This window comes from Nicotiana tabacum, chromosome 20 (assembly GCF_000715075.1).
Source record: "Nicotiana tabacum cultivar K326 chromosome 20, ASM71507v2, whole genome shotgun sequence".
NCBI classification, from domain to species: Eukaryota; Viridiplantae; Streptophyta; class Magnoliopsida; order Solanales; family Solanaceae; genus Nicotiana; species Nicotiana tabacum.
Genome location: NC_134099.1, coordinates 145,830,988 through 145,853,510, shown reverse-complemented (window position 1 = coordinate 145,853,510; position 22,523 = coordinate 145,830,988). Strand labels below are relative to the sequence as shown.

The following is a 22,523-nucleotide window of genomic DNA, read 5'->3' as shown; positions in this document are numbered from 1 at the left end:
TGGAGCCCAAATGGAGTTCTGAGCAAAATGTTATGTGCATTTTACTAGACAGTGCACAATATGCCTACTCGATTCTTCGTTTTGTTGCTCTATCATCCGTTGATCCCCGAATACGATTCTGACTTAATTCCTTGGGCTTTTACTCAGACTTCAAAGCTCCAAATCACTTGAATTCATTCCATAACATCTACATAGCTCGGAATTACTCCTACAATGCATAAAACACACAATTAGTGCAAGACACTAGCGATTAAAGCTCAAACTCAATTAAAGTATAGAAAATTATAGTGTAATAAACGGCTAAAATACGCAATTATAACCTATCATTAATTACACTACCAATTATCTTAGCATACTCAGTTTGAGAAATACTAGATTCCTTATAACCTATCGCAATTATAACCTATCATTAATTACACTACCTATCATTATAACCTATGAGAAATACTAGTTTGATAAAATACGCAATTATAACCTATCATTAATTACACTACTAATTATCTTAGCATACTCAGTTTGAGAAATACTATATTCTTTATTCCTTTTCAAGTGTATGCTAGGCTCATAAGGAGTTCTCACAGGTGCTACATCAAAACAATTAAACCTTTTCAACATTTTCTCAATATAATGAGACTGAGACAACGAACAACCATTTGAAGTTCTTTTGATTTTAACCCCTAAAATCACATCTGTTTCTCCAAGATCTTTCATTTCAAATTTAGAAGACAAAAAATTCTTAGTCTCATTAACGACATTCATATTAGGGCCAAAGATTAACATGTCATCCGCACACAAACATATAATAACACAATCTGATCCTATCATCTTGGAATAAACAAAAGTATCAGATGCATTAACAACAAAATCATTAACCACTAATGTGCTATTAAACTTTTCGTACCATTGCTTAGGTGCTTGCTTTAGACCATACAAAGACTTTCTCAATTTGCATACTTTATTCTCCTGTCCTTGGATCACAAATCCCTCAGGTTGAGACATATAGATCTCTTCATTTAAATTACCATTTAGGAAAGCCGTTTTAACATCCATTTGATGTATCACTAAATTATGAATAGCGGCCAAAGCAACAAGAGTTCTAATAGTCGCTATATTGGTCATAGGAGAATAAGTGTCAAAGTAATCACTGTCTTTCTTTTGGTTAAAACCCCTAATCACAGGTCTAGCCTTATATTTCTCAATTGTACCATCAGGCTCAATTTCTTCTTAAATATCCACTTGCTACTTATGGGTTTACAACCTTTAGGCAAATCAGTTAAGTCCCAAGTGTTATTAGAAATTATAGAGTCAATTCACTTTTAATGGCCTCTTTCCAAAAACTAGCATCTATTGACCTCATTGCTTCACTGTATGTCTTAGGGTCTTCTTCTATTAAATAGATTGACACTAATTCATTATTCAAAATATCAAGATCAATATTTTCAGTCAAGAAAGTAATAATAAAGTCAGGACCAAAGTTAGCTTCAGTTCTACGCCTCTTACTTCTTCTAAGTTTATTTTCATGCTCATTAGCAGTAACACTAGAAGAAGGTACAATATGAGAATTAACAGACATAGATGTAGAAGCATTATTAGGCACATCACTAGGCACATTATTTTTCAATGGAAAAACATGCTCAAAAAATTCTGCATCTCTAGATTCATAAATAGAACTATCATTCAAAGACATAAATCTATATGCAGCACTATTTTGAGCATAACCAATGAAAATAGCATTACAAGTCTTGGGTCCAATAGTTACTTGTTTAAAATCAGGTAAACCAACCTTAGCCAAACACCCCCACACTTTCAGAATTTTCAAGTTAGGGGAAAACCCTTTCCATAACTCATACAGGGTTTTATCTAACTTTTTATGAGGAACTTTATTAAGAACATAACATGTTGATAAAATAGCTCCCCCCATATTATCAGATAAACCTGAACTCAAAAGCATAGAATTCATCATTTCCTTAAGGGTTCTATTTTTTCGTTCGGCTACACCATTTTGTTGGGGAGTATAGGGAGCACTAACCTCATGTATGATACCATTTTTTTACAAAAGACTTCTAGAGTATTAGTACTATAGTCACCACCCCTGTCAGACCTAAGCCTCTTGATTTTTCTATCTAATTGATTCTCTACTTCTGCCTTGTATTTTAAAAATATGCTTTCGGCCTCATCTTTTGACTTAAGAAGATATACCTTAGTGTATCTAGAAAAATCATCTATAAAGGTAATGTAGTATTTCTTTCCACCCTTACTAACAATATTCTTAAAATCTGCCAAGTCTGAATGTACTAGTTCAAGCAATTCTGTTTTTCTACTAGTTACATTCTTAAAAGGCTTTTTGGTATGTTTTTCTTCTATACAAACATGACACTTAGAAGAATTATCAACATTAACTGCAGGAATTAATTCCATTTTTCTAAGTCTTTTAATAGAAGCAATAGTAACATGCCCTAGTCTACCATGCCACAAATCAATAGACTCAGCAATATAAGCAGAATTGAAAGTACTAACATTATTAGTAATCTCTTGAGCGATGTTCAATACAAATAAACCCCCATTAAGGTAACCCTTCCCAACAAAGTCTCCCCCACAAGAAATAATAACTTTATCAGATTCAAAAACAAGTTTAAGACCTACTTTGTTGAGAAGCGCACCAGAGACTAAGTTTCTACGAAGGGAGGGTACATACAGAACATTGTTCAAGGCTAAGATTTTTTCAGAAGTTAACTTAAGGCGAATTTTTCCTTTACCTATAACTCCAGATGTAGTGGAGTTACCCATGTAGATACACTCGCTATCAGCAGATTCCTCAAAGTCGTGAAACAGCTCCTTGTTGGCGCAAAGGTGTGTTGAAGCGCCCGTGTCCACTATCCAGTCGGTTTTGTTAGCCACCATGTTCGCCTCAACAACCACAGCAGCAATGACATCACCACCCTCAGTAAGGTTAGCTTGGACTGGAGCTTTTCCTCCATTCTTTGAGCTTTGTCCTTGTCTCTGGTTGCACTGGAAAGCCTTGTGATCAATTTTGCCGCAGACATAGCAAGGTCCTTTCGACTTTTGAATATGGCCCTCCGGCTTATTAAAGTAATTCTGCTTCTTCACATGTCCTTTCTTCTGGCTTTTCTTTTGTTTTCCTTTAAACCTATCTTTCACAAAAGTACGAGAAGATTCCACAAGGTTAGCTTTAGAAGAATTAAGAAAGAGAGATTTCATCTTATCCTTAAGCCGTTCAGACTCCTCATCTTTGAGATGGTTTGCTTCCTCAGTACTCATGTGACTGATCAGTTCTTGAAGAGTTAAATTTTTCTTCTTGTGTTTCAGTTGATTCCTGTAATCACTCCAGGAAGGTGGAAACTTTTCAAGCAGAATATTGGCCTGAAGAATCTCACACATCTCCATGCCCTCGTTTAAAACATCAGCAGTCAAGTTCTCATACTCGTGAACCTGTTCCATGATTGTCTTATCATCAACCATCTGAAACTTGATCCACTTTCCAACGACATACTTCTTTTTTCCTGCATCATCAACACCATATTTCTTCTCCAAACTGTCCCATATGACTTTAGCAAATTTATAATTTATAAACAAATCAAAGAGAGGGTTAGTCATATGGTTAGGCAGATGCCCTCTCACTGTTTTATTATCCTTTTCAAATTTCTTCTTAGCATCATCATCAGCAACAACAATATTAGCAGCATTAGAACTGTTAGCAACAATATCAGCAGGAGGATCGTTAAACAAAACATAATCAACTTCTAATTGTTCAAAAAAATTAAAAGTTTCTAGGACCAACGCTTATAATTATTTCTATCTAAAGGCTCAAGCTTTGAGAGATCAAGAAGTGTTTTATTCAACGTGGTAGCCATTAGTCAATATTATATGTAAAATCGCTTTCAAAATGTAAGAAAAAGGAGTAGTTAATATTGACTAAGAACAAGAAGGAAAGAAGAACAACTTATCAAAAATACTATGTCGTGGCAAGCCACTGCCTTGAAAGCAATTTCGGCCCGACTGGGTGCAAATCGTTAAGACCGGTCGCTCCCCAAGGTTCTACAACACCTCCAAACACCTGCACTCGTGGCTGGAAGTTTAGAATTTGCACAAAACAGCTGCCCGAAAAGAAGAGAAGATGGAGGTATTTTATGTGTCAGATAATTCACAAAGAAGACTAGGAAGAAAGTAATGATTAGCTAGAAGAATTCTTGGTCAAGAATTGAGTGAATATGATGGCTAATGATCATCCTATTTATAGCATGAAAATGAGTTTAGTTTCATGACAAGTGTCTTGCTTACTAGTCAATTTTCTTTCATGCATTTGGCAATACATGACTTACTTGTCAATTTTCTTTCGTGCAAGATGACAACACATGTCATGCAAAATGACACTTGGCTTAGCAAGGCCATTTGTCAAACAATTTTTTAAATCAATACCACATATAAAACCTCTTGCCATGTACCAATTATCTAAGAGTATTTGGCCACAACACTTTATGTAAGCAGCCACTTGAAAATAGATATGGCAATTGTAAAATAAATACCCATGGCTATTGGATGAAATAAATTTTCAAAAAGAAATCGTTGAATTTGCATTATAAATAATACCAACAAGTATAACTTATCGATTTGTGGAACTTCTTAATCATAAGATAATCAATTATAAAGTTAAATTAGTTTATCAATTTAATAGTTGATTACTCATTTTATTCGCAATAGCTAATATTAGAAGTGTATTAAATTCAGCCGTGAACTACTAAATCACATTTAAATTTTGAATCTGCCATACAATATTTAAAGAGGACATAAAATATTTTCTTTTACTTATTATTAGAAAAAAAAGCATATATACTAACCACTAATACAGTGTGCCATGGCGATAGATTTCAAAAACAGTGTGCTTTGCTGATAGAATATACGTACATAATTATATATATGTATATAGTTTAAAGTTTTTATAACTATGCTGATGTAAAATTATAATATATTTTCCTTTCTATTCGGATAATCTGGTAGAAGAATTAGTGAAAAAGAAAAAAGAAAAGAAAAAGAAGAAAGAGCATGAAAAAGTAATGTCATGAACCACCGATTAACAGCTGCTTAGCTGACTATCTCTAATCATTTCGTTGCGAACACCGACTTCGGCATTGGGCGCTGTGAGTTTCTTTGTAACCCTAACGCACTGTTGCTGATTATTCTTTAATCATTTCCCTTTTGATTCATTCTTTTTCTATTTTTCAATTTATTCGACGGATCTTTATAGTGCTTATACTGGTATGCATACTTGTGGAACTCTATAGTAATTTGGATAATCATTATTTACAACATAGTGAAATTTGTTTACGTATCATATTTCAATTTTTTTTAGAATTATCTGTTCATTGTTGTGCTATGTTATTCTGGCTCATAGTATCACTCACTTCTTGTAGCTTAGTGTTTTTTTAACAGCGGTAGACTTTAGTGGTGGTTAAATTTAAAAAAGAAAACACTTATCCACCCATATTATCCATTAAAAAATTGGTTGGATAACGAACTTTTTAAAAACGGGTCAAATATGGATAAGAACCATCTTATCAACTTAGAAAATGGATAACTAATGGGTTTAACTTTTACATTTGTAAAGCCTCAAATTTGGGGCTCCAGTTGGAATACTAGATATTCTCCCAAAATGATCATATTCAAGAAGCCATGGATAGTATGGATATTCATATTATCCGTCGGTTAACCCACTTTTATCCGTATTAAATATGGGTCGGATTGGATAATTTATCCGTTCTTGCATTACCCCTTTTCGACATATTCCATATCCGACCCGACCTGCCCGTTTGCCACCCTTAGCAGTGGTGGCCGGGCTAACTTGCGCACATCTTGACTATTCTATCGGGTAGCTGTTACCTCTAACCAGCACAGATACCCACCAAGGTAAAGGCAAATCACCTAGTGTATTTTTGCATCCGCTAGGATTTGAACCGAGAACTTCTTGTAGCATATTGTACGCTGGATAAAAGGGTATTGATGCATAATATTCTCAGCAACAGAAAAGGGATTGTGATACTGTAGTGATAAATAATATTCTGAGAAACAGAAAAGGGTAATGAGTAATATTCTATTTTTTTAATGACGGTGATGTCCGGGCCAGCTTGTGCCCACCTCAACTATTCCACCGAGTATCTCGTATCTCCCACCAGCAAATAATACATAATTTTCTTAACGACAGCGGTCTCAACCACCCCACTTTACTGTTATTTTTTTTTGGAGGTTTAATTTGGAGGTTTGGTAGTTTTTAACTTTGAAGCAGTTGCTACCTTTCTTAGATGTTAAATATTAGGAACATGGGAATCAAGATATGAATTAAAAAATAAATGGGATTCAAGATATGAATCAAAAAGTATCCCCTCAAAGGTATTACATTCAGTACCTCACTAAACACTCCCTCGGTTCTGTTTTATATGAAACTCTTTCCTTTTGGGAGACATCCCAAAATGCTTGAAGCAATGCCATTTCTATGCAGCATTCACCATTTTAAAGACTTCAAATTCCTTGAACTATTCAAATTTTAAGCTCTTTCTCAATCATAGTTGTTTTCAACCAGTACTTCAATAGTTTCTTCCAGTATCATCTATATAATTTAAGAAAGTCTATTAACATTTTAAACTCCGGGCCCAATCAAACTTCTTCATATGAAATGGGGCAGGTACAGTATATTTCTGTTTACCACCATGTTTGGTGTATCTATTAAATTCTTACTAGAAAACTCTCGAACAGCGTTCTCTACAGTGCCCGAAGGAGTTGAACATGTTATGTGTTTAAGGATCGAACTTAACCCTTTTTTCCAGTGTATGTGCTTATCAAGTCTGTGTATTTACTGTATTATGTATGGACTAAGTTATTTGATAAGCGGTAAAATATTTTGTATTAATTCTGCATGTAAATATGTTTACTGTATGCTTCCATATGCAGGTCAATATGGGAATATATTTAAGCAGTCCGAAAACTGAAAAAGTGTCCGAGGATGGTGAGAATGACAGACTAAGATATGGCTTGTCATCAATGCAGGGATGGCGTTCAACCATGGAAGATGCTGTAAGTGCATTCATGTGTGCATTTTCACAGTCTTTTGTAATCCTTAAATTTCCATCACTGTTTGTTGCAAAATGGACCTTCTATGCCTTTGAAAAAATTAAATTGTCATCATTTTTCAGCCGTCATGTTTTACCATTGTCGTGTACCTGATATGATAGCGAGTTTCAAGTAGCTTTGGCTTTAAGTATTAGTCAGTTTCCTAATATCTTGCTTAGGTATTGTAGTGAACAAGATTGCTAAAATGAGATGTTATATAGCATGCAGTTTATCCACATTTGGACACTTCCACTTCCTTCTTTGGTGTATATGATGGCCATGGAGGTAAGAAACCTATTCTTCTGATATAGGACTTGATATAGGACTTAACTGTCTTTTGCTAGCAATGCTGGTCTTAGTTTCTGCATGCATATTAGGTGGCACTTAATATTTACTACCTATGTTTTAACTCTTATCCTTCCTCTATTGGACAACATATGAGCTTTTGACTAATATGTTATTTCTTCACCAAAGTCTTGTATTCTTGAAGATAATGTTCAGTTCTCTTTACTTTGCTGAAACTTTGAGATATGGTCATGTTTTAATTACAGATATGCCGCAGTTGAGGAAATTGTATCTTTTGACTACATGTGTCATTTATTGTTGCTTTACATCTATGTTCTTTTCTAGTTTTCCCTGCATTGAAGCAGGAAGTCACTTTAATGTTTTATTAAATATGTTTCCTTGTTGTCTTGTAAACATTAGGTTGATTAGTATAGGGCACAATTCATTACAGAAGTCTCAGGTTTTCAATGTCATCCAACTAGATTCTTTCCAAAAACTGGGAAAACAATATGACCTTGTATATAAGGGTATTTCAAAGAAAGGAACAGAATAAGAAAATTCAAACTTAAGTATCTGCTGGTCCTTCACTTTCTCCTCAGAAGTTGGATGTCGTCTTTCCATGGTTCTTTGATATCCATGAGGGGGTTATTGCCGATTTTTGAACTGTTCATCAGTTGCCGTGTAGTTATATAATGTTCCATTTTCAGTTGCTTAATTCTGATTACTTTCTTTGATCTGCTTTCCCATTAAGCTTTATACATCATGAACGTCTTGCAGACAACAATCTTTTAGCTTGTTCATTCTTTCTTCCTCTGAACGGTACCCAGCTGCAACGAAGTTATAAAAAACAAATTTGGATATGGATGATAATGCTCTGTCTTGTATCTTCATGCTATTCCAAGTGAAGCAGCATTTTACATGAATTCTCTTCTTATCATCAACTTGTCCTTGATTAAAGTGTTGTTTCCTGCAAAGCTGACTTTCTTAGGTGCAATTAACTTCTTACTCCTGCTTCCATAGCAACTTGTCCTCGGGCTGTTTTCGGTTGTTTTGTCTGCCTTCACCGCCATTTCCTGCAGTGGCCCTGTTCTTATTACTAACTTCTGATAACTTTATTCACCCAAATATAATCCGCTAGAGTTTGTGTCAAAATCAGCAAATGCTCTCCTCTTGATGGAGAAATTTCTCACAAAAGTGAGTGGGTATCCGTTTCTCCCTTTCAGAGAAGAACTGATCATCATGTTTTCTATTGAACTTGGTAGTTCATGTTCCTGGTCCTAAGTAGTACGAAAATCATCTTCCATGACCCATTTTCCCTCATTTCTTATCTGGCTTTGGAATATTCTCGACATAGCACTTCTTTCGATGCCCAGACCTTAAAAGCCATTTTTCTAATATACCTGGCTGAAAACTCTTAGTTTCCTCTTATTGTCTCCCTTACTTTTTTTTATTTTTAAAATTCCACTCTGCTAAATATGCACCACCTCCCTTGTTTCAGATAGCTATAGAGTACTTCTGAAGTATTTCCATACAACTTACTAAATGTAGTTTTGTTGTTTTCTTCTTGATCACTTTGGGAATTTGACTTTGAAATCTAAATGACATATTGTTTGTATACCGATTGAGTGTCAACTTCGATGATTGTGAAACGTATGTCTTCTTAAGTGAAATGTGCTAAGATCCTCTCCAATTGCAATATTGTTGGTAATCTAACTCTGAAAGAAGTCTTAAGAGGAATGGGACTCAATTTGACATGTCTCCTTGCTCTTTCCATTTTCTTTTTGGTTGTTTCAGTATGTCCCAATGCTCTGTATCCATCACAGGAAAGCTGTGTCAACTGCAAATAGGAGTAGTTTGAAGTCACTTTCGCTCTGTCTTTCTGCAGCTAGAGAATTTTTTTGCAGCGAGTCTTTCTAATTAGCCCTTTATAGGCCATGTCTTCTACAGTCCTCTGCAAATTATCATTTTCTTGAAGAGGGTCCTTTCCAGGTTATCCTCAATATTTCCTGTTTCTCTCCCTGATCAGAGCCTTCAGGCATCTAGTTGAGGAATAGCTCATTTGTTATTGATGTAAACAGCTATTTAATTTAGAGTCTAAGAGATCAGGAAATCCTTCGTCTCTTCACTCTATGCAATCAATGCTTTCTTCCTTCAAACAATACTGCTGGATTTCAAGCTGTTTTTCACCTCCTCTAATTGCAACCATGCGAAGGGAATGGATACAGTTCCAGTCCGTTGTTTACTTTATTAAGTAGCTCTCTGTAGTAACATTTTGCTTAGACGCCATATTAACACTTAATAAGGCTCTTCAATTTTGTAGGCGATGAAGTTTCTAAATTTTGTGCCAAGTTTCTTCACCGAGAGGTTCTTAATCATGAAGCATTCTCAGTTGGGGATGTAGGCACTTCTATGCAGCATGCTTTTCTCAGGTCGCCTCATGCCTAGTCTTTCACATTTAATTTAACTTTTCATCTTGTGCCGCAATGTAATCCTTGACCTAGTGTATGCAAGGCAGCAGGAAGGTGTCATTCTCGTGTCATTTTCATGTTCTCATCAGCCTGGGGTGCTGAGCCAGGACAGGCAATTACATATTCAAGTATCCCTAAGCTTGCTGATTTAACAAAGTATGATGCATGTTGGAATGGGCTTATATTTTTGTACTGCTATGAGATTTCTTTCAATTGATTCTGAGATTAAATTGGCTTCTTGACCAAAATTGGGCACTTTTATTGCTAATAGGTTTTTAGCATTAGTGTCCCTTCGGGTCCTCCAGATATTACATGTTAACTAGCTGCCCCTCTTGAGTTTTTCTACTATAATTTGTTAGTATGAGTGTGTTAATGTGGTAAAATATTAATGGCTTTTTCTGAAAAAGGGGTTTTCCATGTTATTAGTAGCTTCTTTTACATTGTTATGAGCTTCTTGTCTCTATGTTTATGAGTCTGACCTTATGCATGTTCTCCATGCAGAATGGACGAGATGATGCGTGGACAAACAGGTCAGAGAGAATTAGCCTCTTTGGCGGAAAAGGACCAAGCTAAGGAGATAATAGAGGGTTTGATATCGCCTCGCAAGAGTGGTGAATTCAAGGGGCAAATGGATTGTGCGTCTTCAGATAAGGTATCAGTCCCAGCCTTTATTTGTTGTGTCGATCTATAGCTGCAAGGTGCACTACATTTGTTTGTGGCTGCAAACACATTCTTTGTGCTATTAATGAATTTTAGGGTCCTACTCATCGGAAACAATTTGAAGAGTCTGACTTTAACATTTTGGAAAAAAAAAAGTTTCATCTTTTGAGTATTTGAATTTGTAATTTCCTGCATTCTTACTCCAGGTTGTCATGTCATACCATGTCTAAATTAGTCATCGTGTTCTTTTATGAATCTTATTGTACTGGAAGCAACAAAGAATTGTTGAAATGTTCCGCTTGATTTCCTTTAAAATTGGGGGGTTTAAGTAGTTTGTACACATGTTCTAAATAGGAAATGACACATAATTAAAGGAATTGAATCTCCTAAGTGATTCCATAATTGTTCATTATATTTCCTAGTTTGTGTCTTTAAGAACATAATATGTACTCTGCTACATATTGTATTCTGCTAGCTTGTTTCAAATTTGTTTGATCCTGAAGACTTGAAGTGATTATATTAAGATATTTGCCAACTAGTCATCTGAATTAACGAAAGCTCATAGTAATACGTCTTTTGCCTGATACTCTTCTCTCTCTCTCTCTCTCTCTCTCTCTCTCTCTCTCTCTTGTGAAGCATGAGATTCAAATGAACATGTACTGTGGCTTAATAGTCATTAGCTAGTTTCATGGTTCTTTACCTTCAAATTTCAAATCCCACACATGGTCAAGGCCATGGCTCGACATTCTGCCTCCTCGATTTCGATCCCACATCACATCGTGCTTGTTACTCTTTCAAGATAGTAAATTGTCTCCCATTAAGATGCAGTATGCTGGGATAGATCCTCTACTGAAAGGAGATCCTGCACAGTATGTATCAGAATATTGAAAAAATCTGTGTTTGTCCCCTGTTCTCATATGATAGTCCTTGTATAATAGATCCATTGATATATCTTACCTTTAAAGGAATAGATCGATTGATATACCTAATGCGGAGCAGTTAAATGACTTTCATAAGCACCTGGTGAAACTGGTTAACCACACTAACAACTAATAAGAAGTCTCGTCTTGTAATTGTAGAGAGCTCAATTCACCAACAATTCTCTGATAGACTGATGCATCTTGAGCTTTTGGACACTCCATCTGTCCAATACACAACAAGGACCTACTTCAACATTATATTGTATATTTGATGCTAACATTAGATTCTACCACCTCGATGCCCAGAAAGTATTTCAATTTCTCCAAGTCCATAATCTGGAAGTAATTGGTGAGATGCTGTTTAAGTTAAATAATACTTTCACGATCATCACCTGTTATGACAGTGTCATCAATATAAACCACAAAGAAAATGCATCTGCTATGAGAAGAAAGTCAGTAAATTATGAAAGATCGACTTCATTTTGAAGCAATGCCAACTGTTGGACAATAGAGCTAAAACAATTAAATCATGCGTTTGGAGATTGCTTGAGGCTGTATAAGGATTAGCTTAGCTTACACTAATTCAGACTCCTCCTAAGCAGCCAATGCTTGCGGTAAAGCATTCTTGCTGTGCAACTAAAGAAAGGGCTAGTGGAGTACCTTCTGCAAAATAATCACACAAATACAAATTTAACCACCGAAATAAAAAGTATGACTCTAATCAAGGTCATACACTTATGTGTATCCTTTGCCAACAAGTTGAGTTTTAAGAGCATCAGCTTTCGTATCTTGGTTCATTTTGGTTCATCTTGACTGTAAACCATTCCAGGACATCCTTCTGTTGTTTTATCCAGTGACAAAGGAGCAATCTCTTGATATCATTATCATGTGAAGTAGCCGTCTCTTTAATCATAGCGTGATGCTAACTGAGATAAACCATTGCTTTTACTACAGTCTTAGGTATTGGGAGAGTGAATAAATTTATGACAAATGCATGATATGAATGTGACAAACAGTGATAACTCAAAAATATTAAATAGGATAAAGATTATAAGTGGATCGAGTACCTGCTTGAAGGACAATGAGAACAGCAGCCTCGTCTGTTAAGGGCTCAACTTGATGTGTAAACCTGCTGAGCCGTTGGTTCAGTTAATAGAGCTGTATCATGAGAAGGAACATTAATCGAGTCAGTAATTGGAGGATTTGCTTGAGATTGTCATGGAGTAGACCAAAGAAAAGGGTAAGGCTCTTGTATTTGTGTTGAGTGGGACGCATGATGTTTGGTTAAGTGAGTTTGATGAAAATTATGGAGCATTCTTGTATAAAGTATCGTTGAAATAAAGTATCTGTTAATAGTGTAATCACAACTATTATAGCCTTTTTACGGACTAGGTATGCAAGTTGAAAAGAAAGATTTTCTGAAGTTGAAGCTGAAAAAAGTTTGTGGAAGTTCATATTGTGTTAAGACATGAACTTCGCTTGGAAAAATGTTTGTGAAAATTAAGTTGTGAGTGGAAGTTGAAGTAATAAAATTCTCATTTAAGCATTTAAGGGTGTGGCGTAATGGTCAATGAAGTGGGTGAGAAAAATGAAGTCTCAGGTTCAATTCCAGCGGAGGCAAAAAACACTAGGTGATTTCTTCCCATCTATCCAAGCCTTGGTGAATAGAGTTACCTGGTACATGTCGCTGGTGGGAGGTGACAACTATCTCGTGGAATTAGTCGAGGTGCGCGCTAGCTGACCGGAACACCACGGTTATCAGAAAAAAGGTTGCCATTTGAAATACACTTTCAAACCATTATTTCAACTTAAAATAATATTGCACTTGATTTCAAATTCTTAAATGAAATTTTGTGGCTAAATGTCAACATGCAAGTTGCAGAAACTGCTATAATTATATGCAAGTGGGAAGTCATGGCCAAAGGGGCCTTAAGAAATCACATGATAAACTTGGGTTGAAATTTTTTCCCAGAGATTAGATGGTACAACAAAATACTGCAACCAAATGCTGAATGATGCTTTGGCAGTGAGTGAGGGAATGGTGAAACAGAGTTTTCTTCTATCGAATTCTGACCACTATTTGCCTGAACAATGTTTTTTTCTTTGTAGCAGAGAAGAAAGAAGGATTTTTGAGAATATTCTCACTTCCTTGGCCCTGGTGTCATGAAAAAAAGAGGAAGGGAAAAAGAGAATTGTGAGACTGTTCCCACTAACTATTGGGGTTTAAAATTTTTTACACATGTTCTAAAGTAGGAAATGCTATATAATTACTGGAGTTGAACCTCCAATATGATTCCCTAATTAATTCTAGTTGATATATATAATATTCCCTGTGTTCCTAATTGATTTTAGTTGATACTTAGCTAATCTATTTCTTTAATTACAGAATATTCTTAACATGATAAATGTTGGCTTTTTTATCCTCTTTGAGAATCACCTATCACCAGGAAAAAAACCTGTATGATAAAGATGTCAAAGTTGAACGTTGTTTAATCTTTTGCTTAATCTAGTATCATGGCGAGTTAAACACCCGTCAAATGTTGAAGTATCTTTATCTTTGTAGAAGCAAGAATTGAAGGTTATTCTACTCTTGCCATTTCTGACTTCTGTTGAAGATTGTACCGAATCATGTCGGCCTATATTTAGGATTGAATTACTCTAGGTTAAAAGGAAATTTATTTCCAATAATTTAAATGATTGTCCTTGTTCCAAACCCCAACCAGGGGCAAATAAAGTGACATATTTGCAATAAAATGGGAGGAAAACCATGGTCTCAGGTTTAAATCACAATGGAGGCAAGAAATATTAGGTGATTTCTTCGTATCTGCCTAAGCTTTGGTAGGTGGGGTTACCTGGTACCTATGTTGGTGGGAGGTAGCACGGAAAACCGATGGAATAGCTGAGGTTCGGTCAAGTTGGCCCCGACAAGACCATCATAAGAATAAAATAAAAAATAAAGAAAAGAAGAATAGAAAACATGAAGAATGAATAAGAAACAAAAGAACCTTAAAGAGTATCGTCGGGTATACTATTTAATATCAGTTATTTTTGTTTTCCTTAAAGGTCTAAGATATATTTATCCAAAGAAAAATGACATAAGAAGCATTAAGAGGTGTCAGAAAGTACTGTATAACTCTTTGTCTTGCAGTGGTTTGACTAATCCGGTAGACTGCTTGGTGTTATTAATACTTATATTCTCAAAATTTATTTTCCAACTAATTTAATCAGTATACTGGAGTTTAATCCTTTTGACCTTTTGCCTTTTTTCCAATGTAGGGGGCTAACTCTGATTACCATGGGCCAACTGCAGGAAGCACAGCATGTGTAGCAATCATTCAAAATACTCAACTTCTTGTGGCAAATGCTGGCGATTCTCGCTGTGTCTTATCACGGAAGGGTCAGGTAGCATTTACTTTTGTATCAGTTATATATTCTGGTTCAGGATTGTAAAATGATTTGCATTCTGGACAAATTGTTAAAGCAGCTTGTTTGGAGTTAACATCACTGTACATGATGCTTGTCTTTCTTCTAAGTGAGGCATATTTGTATTAAGCACAAAACATGTTATGCAGGCATATGATATGTCTAGGGACCATAAGCCTGACCTTGAAGCTGAAAAGCAAAGGATTAGTAATGCTGGTGGATACGTCCGGTGTGGACGGGTTAATGGAAGTTTAAACATGGCAAGAGCAATTGGTATTAAAAATATTGCATTTTCTTAAAGATACTATAAAAAAGTATAGCTCCTTTTTCCCCTTGTGTTATGGCAAGTCTGATCACTTCAGTAATTTCAGGCGACATGGAACTCAAACAGAACAAATCATTGCCTGCTGAAAAACAAATAGTGACTGCTAATCCTGATATCCGCTCTGTAAGTAAACAATGGCTTATGATTCCTTTCGAATCCGTAGAACAATGAAAGTTATTGGAGGAAGATTTTCTACAGTATATTTATGTGTACAGCTAGGTGAAGGTGGAGCATTATTGCTTTTCTTTAATTATTAACTGATCAAAATGGAGAGTTCTTGTCTGTGTTCCTTTCTAGCCGAAGACGATTTTGCATTTAACATTTCTTTTCCTAAATTTTCCCTCAAGTTAGGTTGAGCTCTGCAATGATGATGATTTCCTTGTTCTAGCTTGTGATGGCATATGGTAAGTATATCGTATCATTTTGGTTCTATCTTCCCAGTTACTGTATTTGCACCAAAATCCAATTTCTTTTAGGTGAACATCAGTTTATTCCTTCTAGACTTATTAGATTGCTGGGCTTAGTGTACTTGAACTTGCATACTGTTTGCTAGTAGGTTGACAAGATGTACAAGAAAAGAAAATTAGTATGGATTTTTGCAGGCTTTTGGGAAGTTCAATGGTTCTTTCTGCATGTTGTTTCCATACAAATGCAACTTTCCAAAAAAGAAAATGGTGGAGCTTGCATCTTTTTAATGTTATTAGAAATTCTCTGCGATATGGTTATATTCTTGTAATTAGAACGTCAGTTTATGTTAGATGCGAGTACATTGCCAGGCCCTGTTTGCACCTTTTTTTTGTTATATCATTACACCAGAATTTCATAATTTTGGTGCTTATATCTGTATTGCTTGTGCGTTAGGGATTGCATGTCAAGCCAAGAAGTTGTGGACTTTGTTGGGGAACAGTTAAAACATGTGAGTCCTTAATTATATTATTTGTTGTTCTAAGATCATGCTTTTCAGTTTTTAAAAATAAATGTGTCACCGTTGGTGCAGGAAAATAAGCTCTCCGTTGTCTGTGAGCGAGTGCTAGATAGATGTTTGGCGCCAGCCACAGGTGGAGAAGGATGTGATAACATGACCATGATCTTGGTACAACTCAAGAAACCCTTCAAGACCGTTGCATTGAACAAGGAGCAACTACTGCCTTCTAATCAAAATTCTGAATGTAACGAAAACACAGTAGCATCTAACAATCCTAATGCTGTACCTACAGGATCTCAATGTAATGATAATGCAGCTGAAAAAGCTTGAATTTAACTAGTGGTTGCATTTAATATCTCCTATATAGGAGTAGTTAAGATGTCACCGCAAGCTTTGAAGTTTTGATAGATAAAACGGAGGCATTCTAGAGATACTAGAAGATCTGTATATATGCTCGATTCCCGATCTTTTCAGATGTGGGGATAGGTTTTTAGCTTCAAATAGGCGAATAACGTGCTGCTAAGTGTAGTCTTTTTCTCCCTTTTTCTTTTCCCTATTGTAAAGAGAACTATTACTTGATTAATGACGCCGACTGAATAAAATGTTGGATTTTCATCGTTTTATCTTTTGAAGAATGGGAATGCTAACGCAGGAGTAGTAGTCATATTTTGGACCCAGGATGCTTTTTAACAGGCTTGTGTTTGAAAGCGAGTTATGTGAAGAGAAGTTCGAATAATATTTAAAAGTGAGTTACGTTTGAAAGTTTACCAAAACGACTAATATTTGGTCTGGAAGTCATTACTGAATTCTTTGCTGCATTTGTGAACCAATATGCATTTGTACAGAGTTACTGTAGAAGCAGACATCATTATGGTCGACAAAATTCTCGTACAACAAGATCGCAGATTGCGGAAACAAGGGATTAAGAAGACGTGCCTAGTGGTAGCCATTAATTTGGTCTACTTTTTCAATGCAACAACAACAACATTCCAGTAATTAAATTCTATTAGTGAGGTCTGGGGAGGATAGAGCGTACGCAAATTTTACTCCTACACCAAAAGGGTAAAGAGGCTGTTTCCGGAAGACCTTCGGCTCAACAGAAGAGACAATAATATCAAAAAGAAAGGAATCATTACTTTTTCAATGCCATCGTTGAAAATAAAAATGGTAAGTTGAGTAGTAGTTGTAGCAGCAGCCATTCCTTTAACAGGCAACGTGATTGAGGCGTGCCTTTCCACACAAGGCGTGCTGCTACATACTCATTCTCACATCTTATTTTGTTGCTCCCTCAATTGCATTATTAAAATGCTTCGTTGATTAAAGAAAGGATGATATATTTTATATTTGAAAATAATTTAAATATAAATTTTTATTGTACTATTTTTATTCTTAATAAAAAGTATTTATAATCATACAAATGTTATGATCCCATAAAACTTTTATTATTCAAGTATTTAAGACTGTAAACTTGGAAAGTGTTTGTTTTTCTTCTTCTTAAACTATGTCACATCACACATGGATTGAAATAAAGTGAGTAGTAATTTTTAATCATTTTGCTTTAAGATCAGAGCGGAAGTAGAGCTCCAGAAGTGGATGCAAGTACGTACATCTATTGCTAATTTGCTATCTGTACTAGTATATAATACATAGTTCAAGAACTAATTTACAGAATGTATATATTTATAATTAGTCACACGAACTATTATATTACAAAAGAGTACTGAGTTCAATCATCACAAATGTAAAACTTTTCCCTCTGTTTAGACTTGTTTTACGTTTCTTCTTAATTTTTTTTAATACAGATATAGCAGCCTCTAGAGGGTGCAAACAGAGGTGCAATTTTTTCTTTTTTAAAAAATGCGTGCAACGGTATACTCATCCACTATTTTTTAAAACGAGTTCTTTTAATTCTGCGTCTTTCAAACAGACTGGGCGGTTTCCAGTGTGTAACAGCAAAAATTTGAATTTAACAATAGTATGATCCATTACTTTGTGGTTAAAAAGATGAGGAAAATGTACAATATACGAGGTGTATGCGGGATAATTCCTATTATAAAATATTACAGTATAGTTACTATCTAATCTAATGATGGTCGATTTTACTTTAGCTTTGGATCCGTTATATATATAAAGTTTGGTTGAGTAATCTTATTTTAAGGTTTAAGTAGTGAATTTAAAAAGTAGGAGCTGCTAATTAGCCTTGTTTCCTCTCAGCTTATAATTAGCATCCATCCCAATTACATGGCTCTCTGTGTACTCTTCTTCCTCCTCGCCGCCGTTGCCACCACCGTCTCTGCCACTGACCACATCGTCGGAGCGAACAAAGGTTGGAATCCAGGCATCAACTATACTCTCTGGAGTAGCAACCAAACATTCTACATTGGTGACCTAATCTGTACGTCTTTTTTTTTTTTTTTTTTCTAAAAAAAATTTGTACGTAAATATTTCCTGAACTTGTCTATAAGTCTATTCCTTGTTTGTTAGAGAGAATTTAGGTATCCAAAGTCATGTTCTTTTTTATGAAAGTCTATGTTTATAAACTAGAATATATCGCTGTTAGTAAAAATAAGAATAACAGGGGAAAAAATTGATTAATTTAGTGCACGTTACTAGCTAGGTGAAACTAAGCTATTTTTTTTTAAACTTTGAAATGAATTTCTAAATGCAATTCATTTAAAATTGTTTGTTATCAGATTACGTTTATTATGTACAACAATCTGTTCTTGCATGTACTTGACCTGACAGTGTAGACAGGGGTGTATGCATCTTATATCATGGGACACCCTGGGTCGAAAATTTTCACTAGACATTTATAAGATAAATGAAAATTAGAGATACGGTATAGAAAATGATACTTGTCATTATAGTAATTTATTCATTTGTCCATCTCTTCAAATTATATCAACACTTATGTAAAATCTTGCATACGGCACTGAGTATAGAAATATTATCACTGGCAGTACACAAAACTTAACCCGACCCTTTCTCTAACTTGTCTATTAATTCCATGTTTTTTGGCAGCATTTAGGTATAAAAAGACACAACATAATGTTTTTGAAGTGAATAAAAATGGATATGATAAGTGCATAATAGAGGGTGCATTTGGGAATTGGAGCAGTGGAAGAGATTTCATTCCGCTGAAAAAGTCCAAGAGATATTACTTCATCTGTGGCATTGGTGGCTGCACTGATGCTATGAAGGTTTCTGTTGTAGTTCACCCTCTTCCACCTCCTCCACCGTCACCGTCAGCCATAGCCGCCATGCATTCTTCCGAAAAGGCTGCTGCTCCGACGACAGTTGGTGGTTTCGGGTCAATGGTTGTAAGGTTGATGTTGGTCGGATTGATGATACATGGATGTGGTAGGATTTAACGAGTTTCGGCCAAAAATCCTATGCTAGTTAGCTGTATTATGAAATTGCGGCAGCCAGTGCTTAAAGTCACTAGTTTGTAATTGTCATTTTGATTGAACTTCTTGTATTTAATTTGTTGTTGTTCTGTTATTTTAGTTGAAATTTGTTTTCACTATCAAAGATTGCTGTTGTTAGTTTATTTCTGTATTTGTTTCTGTTTCCTATTGTTTTATGAGTATTTTTTTTGTTGAACAAGAGATTAGAGTCATACTTCGTGAAAGTAAGTAGAAAAAAAGGATCATCTTGGGTAAATTTCACAAATAGTCACGTACTTATATATTTTTTGTATCAAAATCTCACAACTTTATTTTGTCACATAAAAATAGCAACTTCATCACCAGGTAACCAAATGGTTACAATAGCCGGGAATGTAAACTTCTGATGGGCTTAAATATTTTTTGTGAAGTGGCACATCTAATTTTTTTAAAAAAACCTTTTTTAGACAAATGACTTTGGAACAAAAAATAAACAAATGGATACCTGGTGCAGATCCCACGTATCTTTGGTGTCGCGAGGAGGCTCTCAAAAAAACTTACATGTACTTAGGTGTATGCTCTTAACTTAACTTATTTATGTACAAATTTGTACATAAATAATTTTAACCATCAATACGCGAGAAATGAATGAAGCTTTTTATTTGGCATTTCTTAATGGAGCTTTTTTGTTAATTTTTCCCCCTTAAACTTTCAAATGCAATGCCCACCCAACATACATATATAACATACAATTTGTATGTGGGAATATTTTTACATAGGGGTATTGTTTAGCCAAAAATAAGATTTTCGATCAAAGCTTGTTTTTAGAAGAATTCGGGTTACTGATAATCAAATAGAAATAAGAATAATTGATGTAAATAATAGCTGGATAAAAAGCAAAGTAAATCAGTATATTCCAATAGTATTCGTGTCCTTACAAATGTTCATTCCTCACCTTTTATAGCTATTTTTAAGTAATACGTTTCTCTCCTTCCATAATGGAGTTATTATGGACAATTAATGACATTCAATGTAACATTATAATTGACAATTGTAACTGTTTCCGTACAGATTCTATAACGTTTTTCGTAATTAATGCTCATTAATTACCAATAATACGTATCTATACTCTTTTGCTATTTAGGTTCATTCTCCTGATGCTTCTTCAAATTATCAAGAGGTTCGAGCACCTATTCCTTCTGATTTTCTTGGATCTTTGCCCATGCCTGTTAAAGCTCGCGCCTCTTCAACTATTCTTCGCCAACTGTCATTCTTTTGTTGATCCACGTGTCATGACACATCAGCACATAATTAACTCGATGTAATAACTTGATTTTTTCCAATATAGATAGTCCCCCCACTTGCCATTTATTCATTAATAGAATATTTGGGAAGTGGATCTCATTAAAGCGGGAATTTTTGTCGCCATTATACCTTCTCTAGAACTGACGCTTTATATGTCACTTCCATTTAATGCTCGTGACACGTGGCATCTTTCGATTGGATCTACAACTCTTCAGTGTCTTTTAGGGCTTTTTTGCGGCTTCATCAATTACGAAGTGACAGTTTCCATCATGACGTTTCCATCATTACACCTTTTCCTTTGACGGTTGCTTCTGAGTATACGTATAGCTTTTGTAAGGTCTTTCTCATAAAAAGTTACTTATCTTGGAATATTCATTCTTGTTTTCTTCTTCATCGTACAGTCATGACTTCTTCAAACCCTAATCCTCGAAGAGTCCCCATTGTTGACGAACTTCCTCTTGCTCCTGTTAGAAGCAGAAGAGGAGGAAGATTGCATAGTTTAGTGTCTTCATCTATACGGGGTGCTTCTTTACCTCTAGTGAGTTCTACCCCTTCTTCTAGAACTAGGGGTTCTCATTCACATAGATCTTCTTCTAGAGGTAAAGATTCTAGTGAACCAGTTTGTGAGCCTTTAGTAGATGAGATTGTCCCTTCTGAACTATCTTTTTACACTAATAGAGAATCGATCAGAAACCAAGTTTCTTCTATGTCTTCTTTAGATCGTGTCGGCGTCTACCCTTCTCAAATTACCGAAGGTTTAATCTCTATTGTTCTTAGGGATTGCCATTGGAGACCTGACTTCTCTATCATAATTCCTAATGCAAACCAAAGAATTACATCTTACATGACCGGATTTTCTTTTGTGTATACATATCCCTTTACACTGAATTTCAAACCCCCCATTGAGTTCTATTGTTTTTTCAATATTTGTCTAGGACAGATTGGCCCCATTGTGTGGAGGGTTGTTGCTTGTTTAAGGCACTTAACAAGGTTGGCTAATTTGCCTTTTACTTTTTTCCATTTAATCCATCTCTACTCCCCTAAACTTTTCCGACATGGGATTTTCACTTTAGTGGCGAGAAGTAAGAGAGTGCTAGTTAGCCCTGAGGATGATAAGGACCGTAGCTGGTATGCCAGATTTGTTGTTGCCCTTACTGTTGGTTTAGTAGGTAAAAAAAAATGTACCATTCCCCGAAAAGTGGAATTTTGCACGTAAGTTTTACTTTTGTATTTTCTTTTTTTATTTATTTTGAAAGGATTTATTTTACCAGTAGTTGTTTAACTTTCTCTCTTTTTTTTAGCAACCATGAGAACTGTTGATGAGATTCCCAATTTCCATGGTTGGTAGTATCACAACCCGAAATCCAACTAATCGTGATGGCACTTAACCCATCCCTCTAGGTAAGCCAACTCATCAAGTCCAATAAAAATATAACATACTGAGGAAAAATAAATGATCTCTTATACACCTCCCAAGGACGGGTAGTACAAATCATGAACTTCTATGAGTAGAATTTACAAAACTAATATGAAACAAATACATCTTCTGTTTGAAAAGTACATAAACAGAGTTTAATGATTCTAAGGCTACCATGAACAAGAGGCAGCTACAACAGGGACGCCGGAACATCTTCCAAGTCAGCTCTCATAAAAAATGGCGACATCAAAATCTGAAATCTGCATGCAATGTGCAGGAAGTGTAGTATG

General features: G+C 35.4%; 2 protein-coding genes across 7 annotated transcripts; both read left to right on the top strand.

Moving 5' to 3' along the window:
- Positions 1 to 4,880: 4,880 nt before the first annotated feature.
- LOC107792457 (putative protein phosphatase 2C 60) lies at positions 4,881 to 16,745 on the top strand. Of its 5 annotated transcripts, XM_016614667.2 has the most exons (11): positions 4,881 to 5,156; positions 6,961 to 7,083; positions 7,341 to 7,404; positions 9,725 to 9,833; positions 10,374 to 10,524; positions 14,729 to 14,854; positions 15,025 to 15,148; positions 15,247 to 15,323; positions 15,552 to 15,604; positions 16,062 to 16,116; positions 16,198 to 16,745. In XM_016614667.2, exons 2-11 carry the CDS (start codon positions 6,967 to 6,969, stop codon positions 16,453 to 16,455), a joined length of 1,134 nt encoding a protein of 377 aa, XP_016470153.1. In that variant the 5' UTR covers positions 4,881 to 5,156; positions 6,961 to 6,966; the 3' UTR covers positions 16,456 to 16,745. The 5 variants fall into 5 exon arrangements, with proteins under 5 accessions (XP_016470153.1, XP_075097046.1, XP_075097047.1 ...); XM_075240945.1 differs by lacking the exon at positions 7,341 to 7,404 and having other exon boundaries at positions 4,917 to 5,156; XM_075240946.1 differs by lacking the exons at positions 4,881 to 5,156; positions 7,341 to 7,404 and adding an exon at positions 5,257 to 5,274.
- Positions 16,746 to 17,614: 869 nt separating this feature from the next.
- LOC107792455 (early nodulin-like protein 19) lies at positions 17,615 to 19,656 on the top strand. 2 transcript variants are annotated; one of them, XM_075240814.1, is made up of 3 exons: positions 17,615 to 17,724; positions 18,340 to 18,520; positions 19,147 to 19,656. In XM_075240814.1, the coding sequence occupies exons 1-3, from the start codon at positions 17,719 to 17,721 to the stop codon at positions 19,494 to 19,496; spliced, it is 537 nt and encodes a 178-aa protein (XP_075096915.1). In that variant the 5' UTR covers positions 17,615 to 17,718; the 3' UTR covers positions 19,497 to 19,656. The 2 variants fall into 2 exon arrangements, with proteins under 2 accessions (XP_075096915.1, XP_075096916.1); XM_075240815.1 differs by lacking the exon at positions 17,615 to 17,724 and adding an exon at positions 17,789 to 17,866.
- Positions 19,657 to 22,523: the final 2,867 nt, after the last annotated feature.

Excerpts from the sequence above, each read along its gene's own strand:
- LOC107792457 (XM_016614667.2), top strand. The coding sequence starts at position 6,967 with ATGGGAATATATTTAAGCAGTCCGAAAACTGAAAAAGTGTCCGAGGAT. Across the intron at positions 7,084-7,340 it reads GTTCAACCATGGAAGATGCT|CATGCAGTTTATCCACATTT; the intron begins GTAAGTGCATTC and ends GATGTTATATAG. Across the intron at positions 9,834-10,373 it reads ATGCAGCATGCTTTTCTCAG|AATGGACGAGATGATGCGTG; the intron begins GTCGCCTCATGC and ends TTCTCCATGCAG.
- LOC107792455 (XM_075240814.1), top strand. Across the intron at positions 18,521-19,146 it reads CTACATTGGTGACCTAATCT|CATTTAGGTATAAAAAGACA; the intron begins GTACGTCTTTTT and ends GTTTTTTGGCAG.